Source organism: Trifolium pratense, linkage group LG6 (genome assembly GCF_020283565.1).
Source record: "Trifolium pratense cultivar HEN17-A07 linkage group LG6, ARS_RC_1.1, whole genome shotgun sequence".
NCBI classification, from domain to species: Eukaryota; Viridiplantae; Streptophyta; class Magnoliopsida; order Fabales; family Fabaceae; genus Trifolium; species Trifolium pratense.
Genome location: NC_060064.1, coordinates 25507735 through 25526633, shown reverse-complemented (window position 1 = coordinate 25526633; position 18899 = coordinate 25507735). Strand labels below are relative to the sequence as shown.

Below are 18899 nucleotides of genomic sequence, written 5' to 3'. Positions count from 1 at the left end.
TAATTGAAATGAAAATAAATTTAAAATAAAATTTCAAAGAATAAAATAAAATTTAATACTAATATATAAAAGATATATTAAATTAATAAATTTAAATAATTGGTTTTTAGTAGTCAATTTAATCTTCTTCAAATATAGTTTTTATTAGTCAATTTAGTTCAAAAATTACTATCAAATGAGATACCGGAGATCTAGGAAGCATGAATACCTCTATGATTAGGCATGTCGCGGTGTCCAACACTTGTTAATATCTGACACTTGTATGACACTCGTACGACACATGTCGGTGTCCGACACTCGTATGACACTCGTACGACACGTGTCGAATAGGTCAGACCGGTGTCCAAAAGAAATCAATTTTTTATTTACTTTGACACTCCTTTAATCGTAGTCCGACACCTGTAAGACACTCACATGGCACGTGTCAGACAGGTGTACAAAAAAAAATTGTTCTTTTTTACTTATACTCTTCTTATGTATATATCAGATATATCTACAACAGTTAAAGATATGTCGAAACAACAATATTGATCCATGATGAATTGATGACATTACATTTTGATTACAATAATTTTAGTTTTTTCCGATAGTAAAAATATATTTTAAGGGTTTCCTATCTTGCTCTTAAAATTTTCAACACAAAAAACGTGAATGAAACAAAGTAAGAAAGAAAAAGGATGAGGAATGCAGAGAAGGGTTGACCTTGAAGTCTCTCTCATATCAATCCAACACAGAGACGGCTAATCCAACCAATCAAATCCAAACACGACACCCAAAAGACAACACAACACACAATCGTAGAATTCAATGCATAAGCATAACATAACATCCTCTTTCTATTCTCCCCAATTTCCTTCCCTCATCAAAATCCCAACTTTCCTTCAAAATTCACACTTTCTTAACAACCCTCTTCATTTTTTCATCTAAATCCCTTCAATTTCACACCCCAAATAGATTTTCATCTTTTTCCCAACTGGGTTTTGAAAAAAATCTGATCTTGTTTAAGATGAATTTCAGAAATTTAGAAGATTTCTGGGCTTTTTATGTAAGCCAACATTCAAAAAGAGCTACAAGACATTGGCACTTTGTTGGAACTCTTTTGAGTATTTTGTTCTTGTTGAGTTCTGTTTTCTTCAGTTGGTGGTTTTTGTTCTTTGTTCCTTTATCTGGGTATGGTTGTGCTTGGTATAGTCATTTCTTTGTTGAAAAGAATGTTCCTGCTACTTTTGGACATCCCTTTTGGTCATTCTTGTGTGATTATAAAATGTTTGGTTTGATGCTTACTGGACAAATGGATAGAGAGATCAAGAGGCTTGGTAAAAGACCTGTGTTGCAAGGGTTCTGATTTCTATATCTTTGCTTCATCCTTGTTGTTTGAGGTGAGTTTGTATCTTAATTTGTGTGTAGGTATCTGTTTGTTTCAATAGCCTCTATTTTTAAACCTTTGTAGAGTGGATAGCTACCCTTGATTTGATTTGCTATGGATGATTTTGCTAATATATGTTGAAAAGTGAATGAAACTAATATGTCGGTGAGGAGTTTGTTTGAATTGACTTATTTGAGCTTATCTACTGACGTAAGTGCCTTGTGCGGCTGTGTTCGAGAGCTTATGAAAACTGCATATGATATCTTTATAAAATGTTTTAAGCTTATTTTCATAAGCTCTCTAAGATAGCTTATGAAAATAATTTGACTTTATTTTATCTTTTGTTACAGTATGCTTGTACATAAGCGCTTATATGATAAGTGTTTATGCTATAAGAGCTTCAATAAGTTGTAAGTTACAGTATGTTAAGTTAAAATAAACATATAGGGATTTAATTTTCTTTAACCATCCAACCAAATAAAAGAAATCAAAATTTTATAAATATTACTACACTAAGTATTGGCAATTATATTATAACCAAAAAGTAAAAAAGAGAGCTTGCATATATGAATATGAATGAGTTTATTATTAATGAACAAATGTACCATAAACAGTAATTGGATATGTTTCCTTCATATTACATGCATAAAACTAAAAAGTAAGAAACTAAGTAATGATGAACAATATTGTGCATATTAACACCATCCCTACATAGTTAGCATTGGTAAAATGCTACTATAGTATCAACATACTGAAAGCAAAATAGAAGGAACACTTTATTCTTGTGCATATTCACTAATGAAGATGAATTAAATGGCCGGCTTCAATGGTTTTTTGGGTTCGCCGGTTACGGTCGTGGTAATGGTGACGGTGATGGTGATTATGTTGGTGGTGGTGTGTCTCCGGTCTGGTGGTCGCTTCCAAGTACTATGAAGAGAATTAACCCCTGATCCAATTAAAAACAATATATTAATAATAATTAATCATGCATAATATTTAAGTACAGTACTATATATGTTCTGCTTTGATCATCAATCATATAGAAAGAAAGATGAAAGAAGATGAAAATAGATAACAGTATATCCAAACACGCAAATGATAATAGTATATAACACAAACACGTAAATGAATCATCATGATTGAAGAAGAAAGAAAAAGAGATGAAAGAAGAAACAATATTTCCATGAGATTAATAGATTACACACAAAACCGTAAATGAATGATCATTGAGAAAGAAAGAAAGAAAGATGAAGAAGTTCTTACGAAGATAGTACTGATCAGAATAACAGCAACTCCAACTTTGACTCTGAATGCGTGTCCTCCATTTCCTCCTCCTCCTGGCTGTCCACCACCTTCTCCTCCAGCTGGTTGTCCTCCTTCTGGTTGTTCTTCCTGTGGTGGTTCAGGATGTACTCGACTTCCTCTGCGAAACATGGTTTGAAGAGCTAGTACACTGAAAATGGTTCTTGAGAGTGAGGGAGACTGAACCGTTGATTTTGAAAGAGAGATATCAAATGAAAGTGACTTGAGAAAATGAATTAATGTGTATATTTATATAAGATCCTAATGAGAGAGAGAGAGAGAGAGAGAGAGAGAGAGAGAGAGAGATTAAGCAAATTATAACTAACTGAATAACAGTTTTCTACTTTGTTAGTTAGTTAGTAGTTAGTTAGTTTGTTGATTTTTAAGAGATTTTTTTTAAGAAAAATGGTGACAATATTCTGCTTGGGCTGGTAACAAAATGTCCCATTATACAGTCAAATATGCAGCACAGAAGAATAAGGATAAGATATGGATTTAGGACTTATATGATAAGTGTTTATGCTATAAGAGCTTCATTAAGTTGTTTTCCCTGCTGAAGTTGAATAGAATTGGAGTAGCAGAATTTGGGTTGACTTGTGCTATATATTCACATAGTGTTAAGACTTTGCATTTTATTCACATAGAATTCTGATCTATATATGTAAGTTACAGTATGTTAAGTTTAAACATTTAGGGATTTATTTAATTTTCTTTAACCATCCAACCAAATAAAAGAAATCAAAATTTTATATATATTTCTACACTGAGTATGTGCAATTATATTATAACCAAAAGGTAAAAAAGAGAAAGAGAGCTTGTTATAAACAGTAACTGGATATGTTTCCTTCGTATTGTATAAAACTAAAAAGTAAAAAACTAAGTAATGATGAACAATAATGTGCATATTAACACCATCACTACATACATAGTTAGCAGTGGTAAAATGCTACTATAGTATCAACCGAACAATGAGTCATCATGTAACTCTACATACTGAAAGCAAAATAGAAGGAACACTTTATTCTTGTGCATATTCACTGATGAAATTGAATTTTTGGGTTCGCCGGTACGGTGATGGTGATGGTGTGTCTCCAATCTGGTGTTGTTGGCCGTTTCCAAATATTATTAGGAAGATAGTAATCTGATCAAATTAAAAACAATATATTAATCATAACATTTTTCATGATATATATATATATATATATATACTAGATTAAATGCCAAAAAATGTCCAAAATCCATAAAATTCATAAAAATAAAATTAATGGAAACTGGGTTTTTCAAACAGGATTGATTCGTATAAATTTATATAGATAAAGGACTTAAACGTTACAAAAAAAAAAGGACCAAAGTGTTACAAATAAATAAGATAAAAGACCTCCAGTGTAATTTTGCCTATATATATGTTCCGCTTTGTTCATCAATAATTTAGAAAAGTCATCATTTAGAAAGAAAGAAAGATGAAAGAAGATGAAGATAGTAACAGTATATCCAAATTTATTAATTATGCATGCAATTAATAGATAACAGTATATAACACAAACACGCAAATGAATCATCATCATTTGAGAAAGAAAGGAAGATGAAAGAAGAAACAATATTTCCATGCGATTAATAGATTAGACACAAAAACATAAATGAAGGATCATTGAGAAAGAAAGAAAGAAAGAAAGATGAAGAAGTTGTTCTTACAATTAAACTGATCAGGAAAACAACTCCAACTACAGCTACGGCTGTGTATGCGTGTCCTCCATCTCCTCCTCCTGGCTGTCCACCACCACCTCCTCCTCCAGCTGGTTGTCCTCCTTCTCCTCCTGGTTGTTCTTCCTGCGGTGGTTCAGGATGTACTCGACTTCCCCTACGAAACATGGTTTGAGGAGCTAGTGCAATCTTTTGGCATGAAAACCGGTGACTTGACCGCCGAGTCACCCTAACAGTCATAAATGATGTTCCACAATAGAATCATAGAATTGAAAATAAATTTATGAATATCTACTTAAGTATAGTATGAAATATTAAGGTATAGTTACCAAATGTTAAGTTATTATATGAATCTATTTTGGAATTTCTGTAAGTATGCAATTTCCAGTTATTATTTTTTTTATATTTTGGAATACATACCAATTCAACCGGTTCAATTAGTGACCCAGTGGTTTAATCTGTGCTTCATTGACTCAATAAACTACCCATATCAATGACTGGTCCAAATTTTATAGCATAAACAAAAGTAGGGTTGGTGAATATTACTCGCATTTCAGTTAAAAAATTGTGAAATCTATTGCCCTTGAGTGTAACGTTATTTAATAGAAGAATTTTCTTTGTAAGCTAAATTCCTTTGGATAGAGCAATCATCATATCCTCAAAATGATTGCACAAGGACGGTGTGAAAATCTTTTCGTTATCTTTGCTACTTCATTACAGATGATACTATACTACGAGTCTCCTATATTTTTATTTTATTTCATCTTAAACTTTGTTTGTTTGGTTGACTCTAGATTAGAGGTTCATAAAGGATATTTTAGTTTTCAGCTCTGAATCGTCTTTTGGAAGTCTCGTTGTGCATTTACTTAATGTTGAAATATGCTTTTCTGTTATCGGAGAAAGTTGAAGAGTTTTCTTTATGTTATAGTTTCATAACAACCTTAGAAGTTTGTTAAGAATCCTCATTTTAAGTTTTCTAGCCTAGACTTATGAGCTTTTGAGACCTCTAATTCATATGTTATGAAACTTGCAGCAATAATTTGTAGAAAAGTAACTTCATTTTGTTATCATGTAGATGGTCTCCTGCAGGTTTGTAAGTTTGAGCATTGAAGTGGTTCAGATAGATACCGATACAGGAAAGCTCGAAGCGCAGATGGATTCTTATGTGGTCTTGCGGTGGGAGTGATGGTGTTGTACAGTGGTTGTAATTTAATAGTATATACTATGAAGCATAACACCACTTGAAACTGTAACAAAATAATAACATTTTTTATGTGGTGAGTTCTGTCTAATGCAACATACAACTTACCCTTACTTTCACACTCAGACCTATCTCTTTCCGGAATACTAATTTTTGGAGCTCTCCACGCTCCCTTCTCGTCTCCCATTTTCGCGCTCACAGGAAAACAACCAAAAACATGTATGATCTTATATCACTACTTTTATCTTAGAAAACCATTTTGAACAACTAGAGAACTATTTTAGAAATTCAAAACTCATTAAAACTGCAATTGGCATCAAATGTAAAGGAGGCAAAGTGAGGATTGAATAAAACCTCCAAAATGTATATTAACCTCAGACACAAATAGAATTCCTTGGAGGATCAGTTGTTGATTGAAATTTAATCTATGTAATTGCATTCTGAAAACTTGCTTAAGGTCTCAGCCTTTTAAGTCTGAAATTATTTTTCAAACATTTTATTGATTATAAGATTGAAAATGTTTTTAAATTGTTTACAGAACACAATAATAAAAAGCATTTTCAACTAGTTTCTAGATCCCAATATTGTATTGATTATAAAATTAGCTCATTTTCTACTACCACTTAACCAAATATATATCTTCATCTCTGCCAACATGTTTAAAGCCTGTCGAAATCACCTCCCTTACAGAATATTACAACCTTTGATACTAATAATAAATGGGTTATTTCAGAATAATACGCTTTAGTGACTTGAAAAGTTCATCCTAACATACTCCTTCTGGTTTCATATATAAGCAAGAAACCACTTTTTAGATTCATTGAATAATTAATGAATTTGGTATATACTGATATAGACCTGTCTAAAAAAGCAGTTTTTTTTCTTTCTTATATTTGAAACCAAAGGGAGTAGCTTACACTAAGAAGATAAATGCAGAATAACTTCCACACTGGAGAGAATATGAATCTCATTAGCACTTCCCCAAATTAATATTCACATACAGGGAATATTCCGACCAATGTAATTAAACTTGAATCTAGTAAACAACTACCCTTTTACCAATATATCAGCACTACTTAACTAAGAAAATTATAAGGTAATATACACTTGGATCCTAAACCTAACTCTTCATCTAGATAACCATATGAAATGGTTCCATGCCTGAATTTGAGCGGTACCAATTACTTCATTAACTAATAACTAACTAATTACATGATATTATGAACCTTTGGAAGTTTAGACGATGGCCATTTGCAGACCAGATCGAGCTTTCACCGGATGTTTTCAACATATACACCCACCAGTGAAAGATTTTCAGACCACGAGTTCCTCGTTGACTACCTTCGCCTAGCCATATTATTGTGGTGATGTCCTTTGCTATCATTTCTTATCCTGTCGGCATACATGGGAAGGCGGATTATCTCGTTTATTTCAGTCAATAGGACATCCTCCGTGATATTATCTCTTATACTTCGCATCACCTGCAATAAATAGAGCAAATAGCTAAAATGGTATACACAATGAGACAAAAGGGACATTTAAAATCAAAGGAGTTGGCAAAGGACCTTCTTGTAAGTATTGATGTCATTGGGAGTTGACTTGTCTGTTCTGACTCGCTTGAATATCCATTCGTTTCTATCACCATCCCAAGCACACTCAATAATCTTTCCAGAATAAAGCAAGGGGTCTGAACCTTCTGCAGATTTTAGATTTTCATTAAGCATTTGCACTGAACCAATGCAACCAAAATAACCAGCCAGACAAGCTGCAGACTTAGAAAAATAAACATAACAAAATGATGTGCGCTAAGTATTGCTGAAACATTATCACTAAAACACTTGGACGCCAATTCTCATACCCAACTTTCTGGTGGGTGCTACAAATTGGTTATAGTGATAAGAAAATCACCAATCTGGAGGCCAAATGAAGCCATGACCTGACTCGACATGATAAAATTTCTCATTCTACAATGAAACAAGAATGCTTTAAATTTTTTTTAAAAAAAAAATAAGCATGAAATCCTATCGTTAGTTGAAGTTATAGTATTTGGTATTTGGGTAGGAGAAAAAGGGTGGAAGAGAGAATAAAAATTATACAAATTTAGGTAAAGTTTAACGTAATATTACTAGCCCAAGCACAAGCCCGCTGATACAATAGGACTAACCATAGTAAAATATGGACACAAGATAAAATTAGGAAGTAACTAATTCATTCTACTATATTCTAAAGATATTTGAAGATGTTCTAAAACATTCTCAGATATACCCTGATATTCTAAAAATACATTGTAGATAATCAAACAACTAACAAAATAAACCGAATGAGCTGGACAAGTATAATTAAATAAAAAAAATCTTCCTAACCTTCGAAAGCAACAATATACCCTTCCATGAGTTTCTTTTTTCCACGTTCATAGAGAAAAAGAAGCTGACGATCATCATCAATCTGTCAAACACAAACAGCTAGATATTAGTTGGATGCATCAGCAACAAACTATAATTGACCAAGGTGGAATGAGAAATATTCAACATATGTAATAAGATGAAAAATATCACCTCAAAGAGAAAATCAACTGAATTCAGATCAGCATATTTCCACTTTAAGAGACCTTCATGAGTGCGAGGTACATAAGGATCGTCCCATCCCTGATAAAAAATAGTCAGTAACAACCTTCGTTCACTTCAATAACACGAGGGAAAGAAAAAGGAAAGACTGTGTCATAAGGAGGAAATAAATGAACGGACCAATGTACCAGACTATTAGCTAGTCTAGGTGACATTGATGCTCTATAAGCTAGGCTAGATACGGTGTCTTGTTTACCGGATTGGCCATCATATTATTAAGATTACTATAGAAGCCACAAGGATTCTATTCTCATGCTAAATAAGTTGCAGCAGTGTGTAGACCCTGATGCGAGAGAGAACCAATGGGAAAAACAAATACCTTAAAGGCTAAAAGCCACATGATTGGAATATTGGTTACTAGCCAGCTTGGCATCAAACCAGAAGCAAGCTATTCATATGTCAGAAGAGATAATCTCATAAATTCAGTACAAAAGAAAATGATATATACCCATTACCCACCTGAAATATGAGACCATCTGCATCATGTGAGAGTTTCGGAATGAATTCATTCAAAAGTCTTGTGACAGTAGAGAGCAACCAGAAATCTTTCCTCCTCACCTAATCATTTCAGATATATATCAATAGCCAACTATCAGCAGAAAAATAAAGCTCGAGCTGTACGCCCAATTTCAAGTAAGAAATGCATACCCTGAAAGGCTCCATGTCATATCTATAGTAAGGATTTTTGCCTTGGTACCGTTCCTGATTCCTGGGTTCAATTACTTCTTTCTCAAGCATCTTCCACCGTTCACAGAAAGGTCGCTGCTCCAAGTTCGAACCACATTAACCATAAAATTGTTAATAAGAAAAAGAAAACACCGATTATCAAGGATAAAATTAGAAGAAAAGTTATACAAACATTTTAAGTAAAGATTATTCTGATAATCAAATGTTAAATTGATTTCACGATATTTCATCGTTTAAGAAATTATAACTAAAGCAAACCACAGCATGCAGAAGTGCAATACATAGAGAGGATATGTCAGCATTTTCCATCTCTATCTTTCTCTTCACTGGATTTCCCTAACTCTCACTTTAATGAGTGTGAAATGCTGTTATTAAAATGTCATTCTCGTGTATTCTTATCTGATGCCAGTCAGCCCTCAAATCAACCTTAGAGAAATATTCTACCCCATGCAGCTTATCAAATAATTAGCTGAGTTCCTTCCATCTACCCATTACTTGTATACACCTTCAAAACCTTTCCTCATGACTGCTTCCCATCGCTAACACATTGGATAAAATATCTTAACTAAAGGACTAAATCCCTACTTTTGTATATCATAATATAGCCAACAATATCACACAATCAGCTACATTGACAAGAACTTTGGATGATTAACAAAGAATCATGCACACAGAAAGCAAAGTAAAAGAATAAAAAAGTAAAGATAAGAAGATGTAACAATATTAATCAAAACCAAAATGAGAACAGGCAGTATTATATCGTGCAATTACAGATAAATCGAACCTCTATCACTGAAACAAGGTTGACTGCCATCAGATCATATATTAGGTATCTCCTTTCCTGCTTTTTTGAATCTGGCAATGTATCAATAATCATCTCCCCATCAAGCAATGTGAAGTGGTGAGTCTTCTCTGCCAAGCCCTTGGAAGCCAAAGATATAAGTGTATTAGTTTTTGCACCATTAAGTTCAAACAGCAATATATTCAGTATTAGCATTATACCACACATACATCATTTATAACCCTGCATGGAAACCTCATTTGAACCCTTCTAAAATTGAAGTTCCTATCAATCAAGTAGCATCCATCCATAGTTATTAGCATCATATATCTTGTTCCATCAGCTTTCCATGTTGCATAGTAATAACGCTGTCGCAACAGCTGTAAATTATCCCTGCTTGCAAAGCAAACAAATTTAACATACTACGGATAAGAAGGCCAAATCAATAAGGAAATTTAATTACTACATTTACAAAACTATAGAAGCATAAAAATAAATGACAAGCATAAAAAAAGTTTCTTGGGAACATCACTTGATTTTGTAATAAGCTGGTGTTTGCTATTTTTTTGGCGAAAAGTCCATTGCCTTTGTAATTGGTTTTGATTAACAGATATGTTGCGGGAATGAGAAGCTTTGAGCCATTGATTTTGTCAATTTTTGTGGTTTTTTTTGTTTGTTTACTATTCCTTATCCTACTTACCCTCTGTAATTTTTGTTCATGTTAACAACATTCTTCTATCATTGAAAAAAAGAAACTGGGTGCATGACTCTAGAGGTAGAGTTAATTTTAGACAGTAACCGCAATGACAATTTACAAGCATGACTCATTTTCAAACATTGAATGAAAAGGACAGAAATACACACACAAAAATCCAATCCTAACCACCAACATAATCATATGATTTGTTAAAAGCCACTTTTTTTTGGACTAAAGGTTTGCCACTTAATTAATAAAATATATCACAATATAGCATGTTAATGGCTCAGATAAGTTGGACCTGTTTAAAGAAACTGGGTGCGACCCTGGAAATTGCATGTTTCCTCTGGCCTGCACTTTCAGGAATCAATAACATGGCAATTAGCAAGCATAAGAGAAACATTAATAAGATAAATCACAATTTAAAAAGACGAGTGGAAAGCAAAGAAAAACCATGTCACCAGCAGCTAAGATAAATAAATATGAAACAAAACACAAAATTTAACAATAATATGGGTATCTAATTTATTCATGAACATTGCGTCAAAAAAAATAAATTATTGATGAACATTCTGACATAATAATGTTTCACATCTGCAGAAAAATGGAAGACCTGGAGAATAAAAGAAACACAGAGAAAAAATAATTACCTTACAGAAACAAATAATCACAGATTAATCATAAAAAATGTCTTACCAAGCTTGATTTTAATGACAAAAGCAAAAAATGAGGTTTGAATTAAAGACACAGTTGCCTGTTTGACCATGCTGTGTAGCTGTTTTTTCAACAATTAGCTTATTTAAAACAACTAAAAAATCAACATCAGAAATAATTTGGTCAACACGGAGCTTTTTCTGCATAAGATTCTGTTTCCTAGGACAAGCACTAATTTTTTGCTTCATGTTAACAGTATGTCTTTTGCATCTTCTATCACCTAAACCCATATTTAGCGAAGCATCTTGAAAAAATAAAAACAACTATTCCAACTTTAAAAAAATCTTATTAATTTCACGGCATGGTTGAAGAGGCTCCCAGTAAAGGTAAAGCAACCATGAATCGCAATATTCAGGCTCAAAAAAACATTCTTTAGCAAAACATGAATCAAAACCTCTACAAACATGGAATAACAAACAATTTACAAACATGTAATGTCATATGCAAGCACGCGATTGTAACAACCAATGAGGCAAACATAAAGTAACAAATAATTAGAGTTACAGCTTGCAGAATACATGCCAACCAATTCATTTATTGCCATGCAATTAACAAACAAGCAGTAAAGCTAATAAAACTGAAAAAATCTTAATTACATGACTGAGCTGTCACTTGTCAGCATGATAGAAATCCAAATACTAAACTCACACATCACAGACAAATATTTAAAAGGCTTACCCCAACCCCCAATTTGAGTATCTGAAAGCAGAACTGCCGAAATGCATATTGCTGATCATTAGGTATCTCATCTCCCAAAACATCATCATTTGTCATTATTGCGTCAATCTCGTGGTTCTCCTAAGAGAATAGTAAAGACATCAAGATTTAATTAGCATCAGAAAAAAGGATCTTATAAGAGTATATAAACATATAATTGTTTAGTTTTTCTCCAGGCCATAGTCTCTACTGTACTGGACTATTTCTCTATTCTGTTAAGAGTGTTAAGCTGTCATCAGTGGTTATAGTTGGTTAGAGTCTGCTTCGAAGTCTTAGTCTAAGAATCACTATGACTCATGTTCTATAAATATACCTCAGAACCCAATATAAGAACTCATATTTAATTTCATTATTCAGCAATGATTCAGATTTTCTCTTAGTTTATCAAACACTGTTAGATCCCAAGTACAAAACTAATTAACAACTAGGTTCAAGAATGTACTTAGGTAACATACACAGTATTCATGACAGGCCAAATTTAAAATAAACAAGCTTAACAATAAGTCTTGTTCAGACACCACAATAAAAGTGCGATGTTATCTTCAATGACATATGAACCTGCTACAGTTAAGGTACACTAGATAGGAGTGAAATGGACACTAGGAAAAAATCAAAAGGAGGAAAGTGGAAACACAGTAAACTGACTTGCTCAGAAATCCCATAAATTTTCCTGGACATCATTTGTAAATTAAAAACTAGACAAAAGAAGTGAAGTACAACTAGGTGGTTAAGATAAAACCCAAAACAAAGAAAGGAACAATGTGGAACTTAAATGTCTGAGAGTGTAACAAGGCTGTTCATCCTCTATAGAGGTGGAGGCCCTCCATCAAATTTTGGCCCCTTATTTCTTTCCAAAACCTAGAGAAACCAATAAAATGTGGTCCCCTAAACCCAAATCATGTGTTAGAACTAATAGGAAAATGGAAACAAGAATTGCTTGAAAATACACCAGAACATCAACAACCTATTCATATTAGGAGATATCATAAACAACAAAATATCAGAATTCACTTTCTATAAGATCCATACGTGCAACGGAGGACCTGGTACTCCATCATCATCGTTATCGTCGTCATCTGGAGCTGCTTCACCATTGAGATCCACGAGTTGGGGAGTTCTCTTCCACTCAGGAGTAGGAGGACAAACTATCATTTCAGTCTTCTTTTCATGATAGAATTTATATAATGAATCAATATACTCAGGTTTATAGATTCCCGGAGGACGTGCATCAGAAAATATTTTTATTGCCTGTAAAAAAGGAAAACAAACAATTATAAATACTGAGCTTGTGCAATGTCACATAGAGATGCAAAATCATATAGTGACTCTGATGCTGACCTGAGTAACAGACATTGACATCGTGCGCATTAGATAATGGATGATCATATATCCTGTACGATTATGACCATGTGTACAATGAACAAGTATATACTTCTTTGAGTGTTTTTGATGTGATAAAAATTGTATAACCTGGAATTGTACAATCATATGGTTAGAAACTTCTGATCGAAATGTTAAACCAAAAATCACATCCCATACGACCATGAAATAATAAAGTATTGAAGAATAAAGAACAATATAATATTAAGATATAAAACCAATTAATTATATATTACATAGAACATAATATTATTTAACAGTAAAAATGAAATCAAAATGATATAGCAATTAAATTTGCAAGCATTCAATATATACTGGCTTAAAAACATACTATATGAAACCAATGCAACAAATAGTTTTGAAAGCATCAGAATTTCGAAATCCCTGTGACTGGAGCATGTTTCTGAGGTAATGTATATGTTTATTTATATAAATGTAAATAAGAGCATGGTAGCCTAAGCCTGTCCTAAAAAGAGAAATAGATGACATATTCTTAAAAATAACTCGGAAAGCCTACAGCTTAAAAAAAAAATAAAAAATAAAACTCTGAAAGACTACAACAATACTATTACGAAAGAAACATACCTCAAACACAAAATGATTAACAGATGAATTATCAGGTACTGAACCGCGGCCCTCGCATTGGATCTAAACCACAAACATGATCTTTAAATGTAAGGATAAGAAAAAGAAGCCATAGTTTTAAATATATAATATATACTTATAAAAGATATGGTTAGGGAGAAGTTTGCCCACAACACACCTTAACATGCTTGATACCCTCTTTCTTTAGATCTGATACTGGATAGTATCTAGAAGTATTTGTCAAATCAATGACCAGACCAAGCTGCAAGACAACACAACAGATTGTAAAAAAGGCAGTTAAACTCATGACATAAAAACGGCAGTTAAACTCATGACTAGTAGAGAATCTTTTAAAAAGACTAGTTTGTGGCATTCTCTTCATTTCATTGATCACTCCTGTAGAAAACACATTTTACTTACTTTTCTCCCTAAAACTCTCTGTTGATGTATCACTTGTTTAAATGAGTATCTTTTACCGGGAACAATATAGTCATTGAAAGCTTCACCCAATGGAACCTTAGAAGGTATCATGCCAACGATTTCCTGGCCAAATGAAGGGCAATTCAACCAACCTGCATGTATATAATAATAATATAATAACAAAATAAAAAATCATGTTTAGTTGTTTAGCAACATTGACAATAATCTTAATCTGTCACATAAAATAAATCGTAAATATATCAAATGTATTCAGGAAAATATAAAATAGTTATCCATCAGCATTTTATACATGGAAAATCCTCTGCATCATGTATTTGATAGGACCACTCAATCTCCACTCATAGCCCCAAAAGAACTCAAAATGCTTGCAACTTTGGCAAAATATCAACCCAAATTTATTCACCCACAACAAATTTTAGAATAAATTAAGCAAATAGCATCTGTGACATCTAATAAATATCCCAAAGAATCATACAATATATGTATATAAATGGAATTGTATAAAGAGCAATCTAATTTACCATTTCCATAAAGAATAGTTATTTGAAAATAATAAATTGTTGAGACAAGATATAAATAAAACTACATCACCAATTACCACAAGCAAGGCAGTGAGTTGTCCAGGGAAGAAATCCTTACCCGGAGGAAGCTTACTTCTATCATATGATTTAAGGATCTTATTATGGAAAAAATTATCATATCCAGGTGCATGTGATATTTGCACGGGCCTGTCATCTGAACGTTCTATTTTCAACCGTTTCTTTCTTTCTTCACGTTCCTAAAACAAAGCAGGAGTTTAATAATTGAGTTAATGAAGAAACTTTCAAAAGTAAAATACATTTGGTTGTTTATGGAGACAAGAATCAGCAGAAAATGTGGCATACATATAACTGGAAGGCCAAAGAGAAATCTTGCCCGTCCAGTTTTGATTAAGAATTAACATAGCAAATACCCAATTTAAGGATTGTGAGTTTTCTCTATATCTCCATGTTCTCTATCTATCAATTAACTTCGTTGTATGTGGAAGTGGAAGACACAGAGAGAGTGGGAAGAAAGACAGCAACAAAATATTCTCAATATTCAGAACTGGTGAACCTCTACAAATTCCTAGACTGTTTGAATTTGAAAATAGTATTTAAGCATCTTCAAAAACCTCAGTTCATAAATTTCTTGACATAGATATAATATATAGTTTGAGTGCTTGACTGAATTACATTCAGATTTCTCTAAACCTTCTTTTTATAAGACAAGCAAAATAGTTACAAATACTTACAGCAATTTCAACGATCTACTAATTCAAATAAAGAGAAATACATTTTCAAGTTTTGATGCTTGACTCAAGTCTCATGCCAGCATCAAAATGGGTTGCAGCAATTTGCATGGGTAAATAACTTTCGGGGAAAGAAAGGTTTAGACTTTGGAGGCATTTACTAATGCTGCAGTAGAATCAACTTAGTTCCCTATTAAGCAAATGATTTATTGCTGACATGTTTACAAATTTTATGAAGTATTATTACCCGTATTAAAACTTGTATACAGCTTTGGAGAAAAATAAACAACTCCTTGCACAACAAAATACAGCCAAGCTAACCACATAACTCACAAATGAAAGTGCATTCCCAACCAAACCTCATGAAAATCCTATATGAAAATAACTATATACGAACCATACCAATAAATAAGCAACTACCATCACAGTATTCCAAGGCAGCATGAATCACATCCAAATTAGACCACCAACCACAACATTATCAAATGGATGAAGAAAAACATAAGAATAGAGATGCAGGGATACCCGGCGCGCTATATCAGCTCCACTTTCTATGTGTTCTTCTGGCGCAATATACACTTCTTTTGGCGGCGCATTATACTCTTCTACCTGGCCCTCAAAAGGATCTTCATCTTCCTCCGGCACAGGAGAGGCATTCAAGTCCATAGAAAACATCATTAAGCACCACCACCTAGTAACATTCACCCACCACAGCCCAACTACCTACATATGACAGTACAAATAATCCTTCCACCTGCATCATTCGTATAATAATCCAATTATTAAGCCAGCATGCCGAACACCAGAGCAACATTTCATAAAAAAAAAATTAAAAAATAAAGAGTTAAATATATTTTTAGCCCCTACAAAATCACGATCTTTAAGTTTAATCCCTCAAAAATATTTATTCACTTTTAGTCCCTAATTGCATTTTATAGGACCAATTTGAGCGAATAAAAATATTTATTTCTTGTAAAAAAATTCAAAATAGGGACTATTCATACAATATTATGAAGGAATAAAATCACCATTAAAATTTAATAGAGAATTAACTTAAAAGAACGCGATTTTGTGATTTTATAGTGACTAAAATCATATTTAATCCAAAAATAAATAAACAAATTCTACTCAATTATTGTTCAAACTTCAAACATTACAACAGAAAAATTACTAAATCTTGATAAAAAGGGAAGAAAAGAAACTTGATATGAAATTCTTAGTTTTCTCTCTAACTCAAGAAACTGTAAACCTAATAAAACCCAATTTTACCCTTCCACCAAGAAAAACACATGCATCTCTTCATTTTCCCCTATATATCAACTCAAGAACTAGAATCAACTCATTTTCAACTCAAAATTAGCAAAATTCACGTCAACATTCAGAAGACAAGTTAAAGAAACAACAGAATTGAAGAAATTGAAGACTATGAAAGCTTACCAAACCTACCTGCAGCACGTAAAGAAGAAATTCCCCTTCCGATCACAATGAGAAAGGTTGGTTCTGTTGAGTCGAAGTTTGAAAACCCTAGAGAGAGAAAGAAGTGTTGTGTTTTGTTGTTGTTGTTGTTGTTTGGTGTTAAGAAGAGTTTTGAAAGAGAGAGTGACACGAAACAGAGAGAGTTTGAAGAAAATGAAAAAGCGAATCGAAGTTTGAGTTATTAGAAAGAAAGAAAAAAGAACTAGACTAGAGTCACGGTGACAAAAAATCATTCAGATTACGTGTAAAAGTTTAGATTACAACCGAATCATCCCTAAATATTAGAACCACGCTGGCATGTGTAGCTTACTTTTACTGTCACTGTTGGATTTTTGTGTTTCTAACTTCATTATTATTAAGTGGTAAATTACGCATAAATTTAAGGTTTAAGTCATAAATGTTGAGTTTTGGAGATGTATTTTTTTTTTCTTGAAAGGGGAGAGAAGTAATGTATTTGATCTACATTTTAGTTTAGATACATCAATTATTCAATGAATCTGAAAAAATTGATTTTTGATTATAATTAAAGATAGATGTGGTATCTTATATGTTCTTTAGTACTCCCTGTAACACCCGGGTCTGACGAGGGCGGGGAGTGGTTGCCGGTGCATGAGGCATGACAATGTGCAGTTCCTGGCAGCTTCTAGGCAAGAACCGAATTCACATCGGAATGAGAGGGATCCTGAGGCTATGCAGGTTTGAGACTGCGTGGTGGAAGGAAGGCATATAAGAATTGTTTGGTACTACCTATATCAACAAGATGCATATTATTTTCAGTAGCTCATTCGATAAGAACTCCACAGTTAAGCATGCTAGACTTGGAGTAGTCTTTGGATGGGTGACCTTCTAGAAAGTTTCTCGGAAAGCGTGCGAGTGAGGACAAAGCACGCTGAAAAGACTCGTGTTGGTTTGTGGGGTCAGTCGATCATCCTGAAAGCAGTTTGGGATGTTTCACTCCCTTCGGTCCTTAATATAAGAAGAAATTTACATTTTAGATACATTGAAAAATTGATGTATCTAAACTATATTATAGACTAGATACATTTACTTTTGAATGTATATAAAAAGTCTAACTTTTTCTTATAATTATAAGTTTGTCAAACTAATTTATGATAAAATAGCTTATAAGAATATAATTTTCATGAGTGTTAACTTATAAAATAGCATAAAACTTAATTTATATTACATAAACTCAAAAATAAGCTAATTCAAACGGACCTTTCATATAGTTTATAAGTTTTCTGACCGAGATTAATTATATTGATGGTGGTGAAAATTGCATACATGTATGAGTGTATCATATATAGTAACTAATAAAAGAGACTAAACCTTTACGGTTTTCCTTGGTACTAAATTTAAAGTAAAATGTATTATTTATAAGTTAATAGATGTACGAGCACATTTTTACTCGTGCTTGGCACGGGTCTGGATACTAGTGATGTTTGAATTTTGAAAGTTGACCGTGAGAAGTGTTTATAATTAGTGTTTTATAGTAGTATTTTGAAGATTATCTCGATAGAGAAAATCTATGAAAGAAAGATTAAGTGAATTTATTAGTGACAATATGAAGTGCAACACAAAAACTTTGAGAAGGTTGGTCATTCTTTCTCTCTTGTGTTAATGCTTTGGTTCTTAGGAAAAAATTTCTTAATAATTTGGATTTTAGTCGGGAAGTAAGTAAAATATAATAAAAATTTATTTCCCCTCATATGAATAAATTTGATTAGAGAAAAAAATATTTAAAATATATATTTATCATGTATTGTATTAAAAAGAAAAATTAGCTTTTAAAATTGTATAAATTTTATAAGTCTGATCTACATATTAAGGCTTTCGATCTAATTAATACACAAGACAAAATTTAATGTTAAAAAAGAGATTATCAAATAAAGTAAATTTGGGATAACTAGCTCTTCAAAAAGCAAATCCCTTCACGTGTGAATGTGTGTATTATAAA

General features: G+C 32.7%; 2 protein-coding genes across 4 annotated transcripts; one reads left to right on the top strand and one right to left on the bottom strand.

The window, feature by feature from the left end:
* Positions 1-652: 652 nt before the first annotated feature.
* Positions 653-5691, top strand: LOC123888418. Of its 2 annotated transcripts, none has more exons than XM_045937480.1 (2): positions 653-1379; positions 5459-5691. In XM_045937480.1, exon 1 carries the CDS (start codon positions 1007-1009, stop codon positions 1343-1345), a length of 339 nt encoding a protein of 112 aa, XP_045793436.1. In that variant the 5' UTR covers positions 653-1006; the 3' UTR covers positions 1346-1379; positions 5459-5691. The 2 variants fall into 2 exon arrangements, with proteins under 2 accessions (XP_045793436.1, XP_045793435.1); XM_045937479.1 differs by having other exon boundaries at positions 5445-5691.
* Positions 5692-6522: 831 nt separating this feature from the next.
* On the bottom strand, positions 6523-17323 carry LOC123888417 (mRNA-capping enzyme). Of its 2 annotated transcripts, none has more exons than XM_045937478.1 (18): positions 16913-17323; positions 15992-16220; positions 14836-14974; positions 14176-14327; positions 13934-14017; positions 13756-13818; positions 13129-13260; positions 12820-13038; positions 11752-11871; positions 10661-10710; positions 9893-10055; positions 9666-9803; positions 8843-8956; positions 8654-8752; positions 8126-8215; positions 7934-8015; positions 7136-7266; positions 6523-7051 (listed from the first exon to the last, which is right to left on the bottom strand). In XM_045937478.1, the coding sequence occupies exons 2-18, from the start codon at positions 16142-16144 to the stop codon at positions 6908-6910; spliced, it is 2073 nt and encodes a 690-aa protein (XP_045793434.1). In that variant the 5' UTR covers positions 16145-16220; positions 16913-17323; the 3' UTR covers positions 6523-6907. The 2 variants fall into 2 exon arrangements, with proteins under 2 accessions (XP_045793434.1, XP_045793433.1); XM_045937477.1 differs by having other exon boundaries at positions 16904-17183.
* Positions 17324-18899: the final 1576 nt, after the last annotated feature.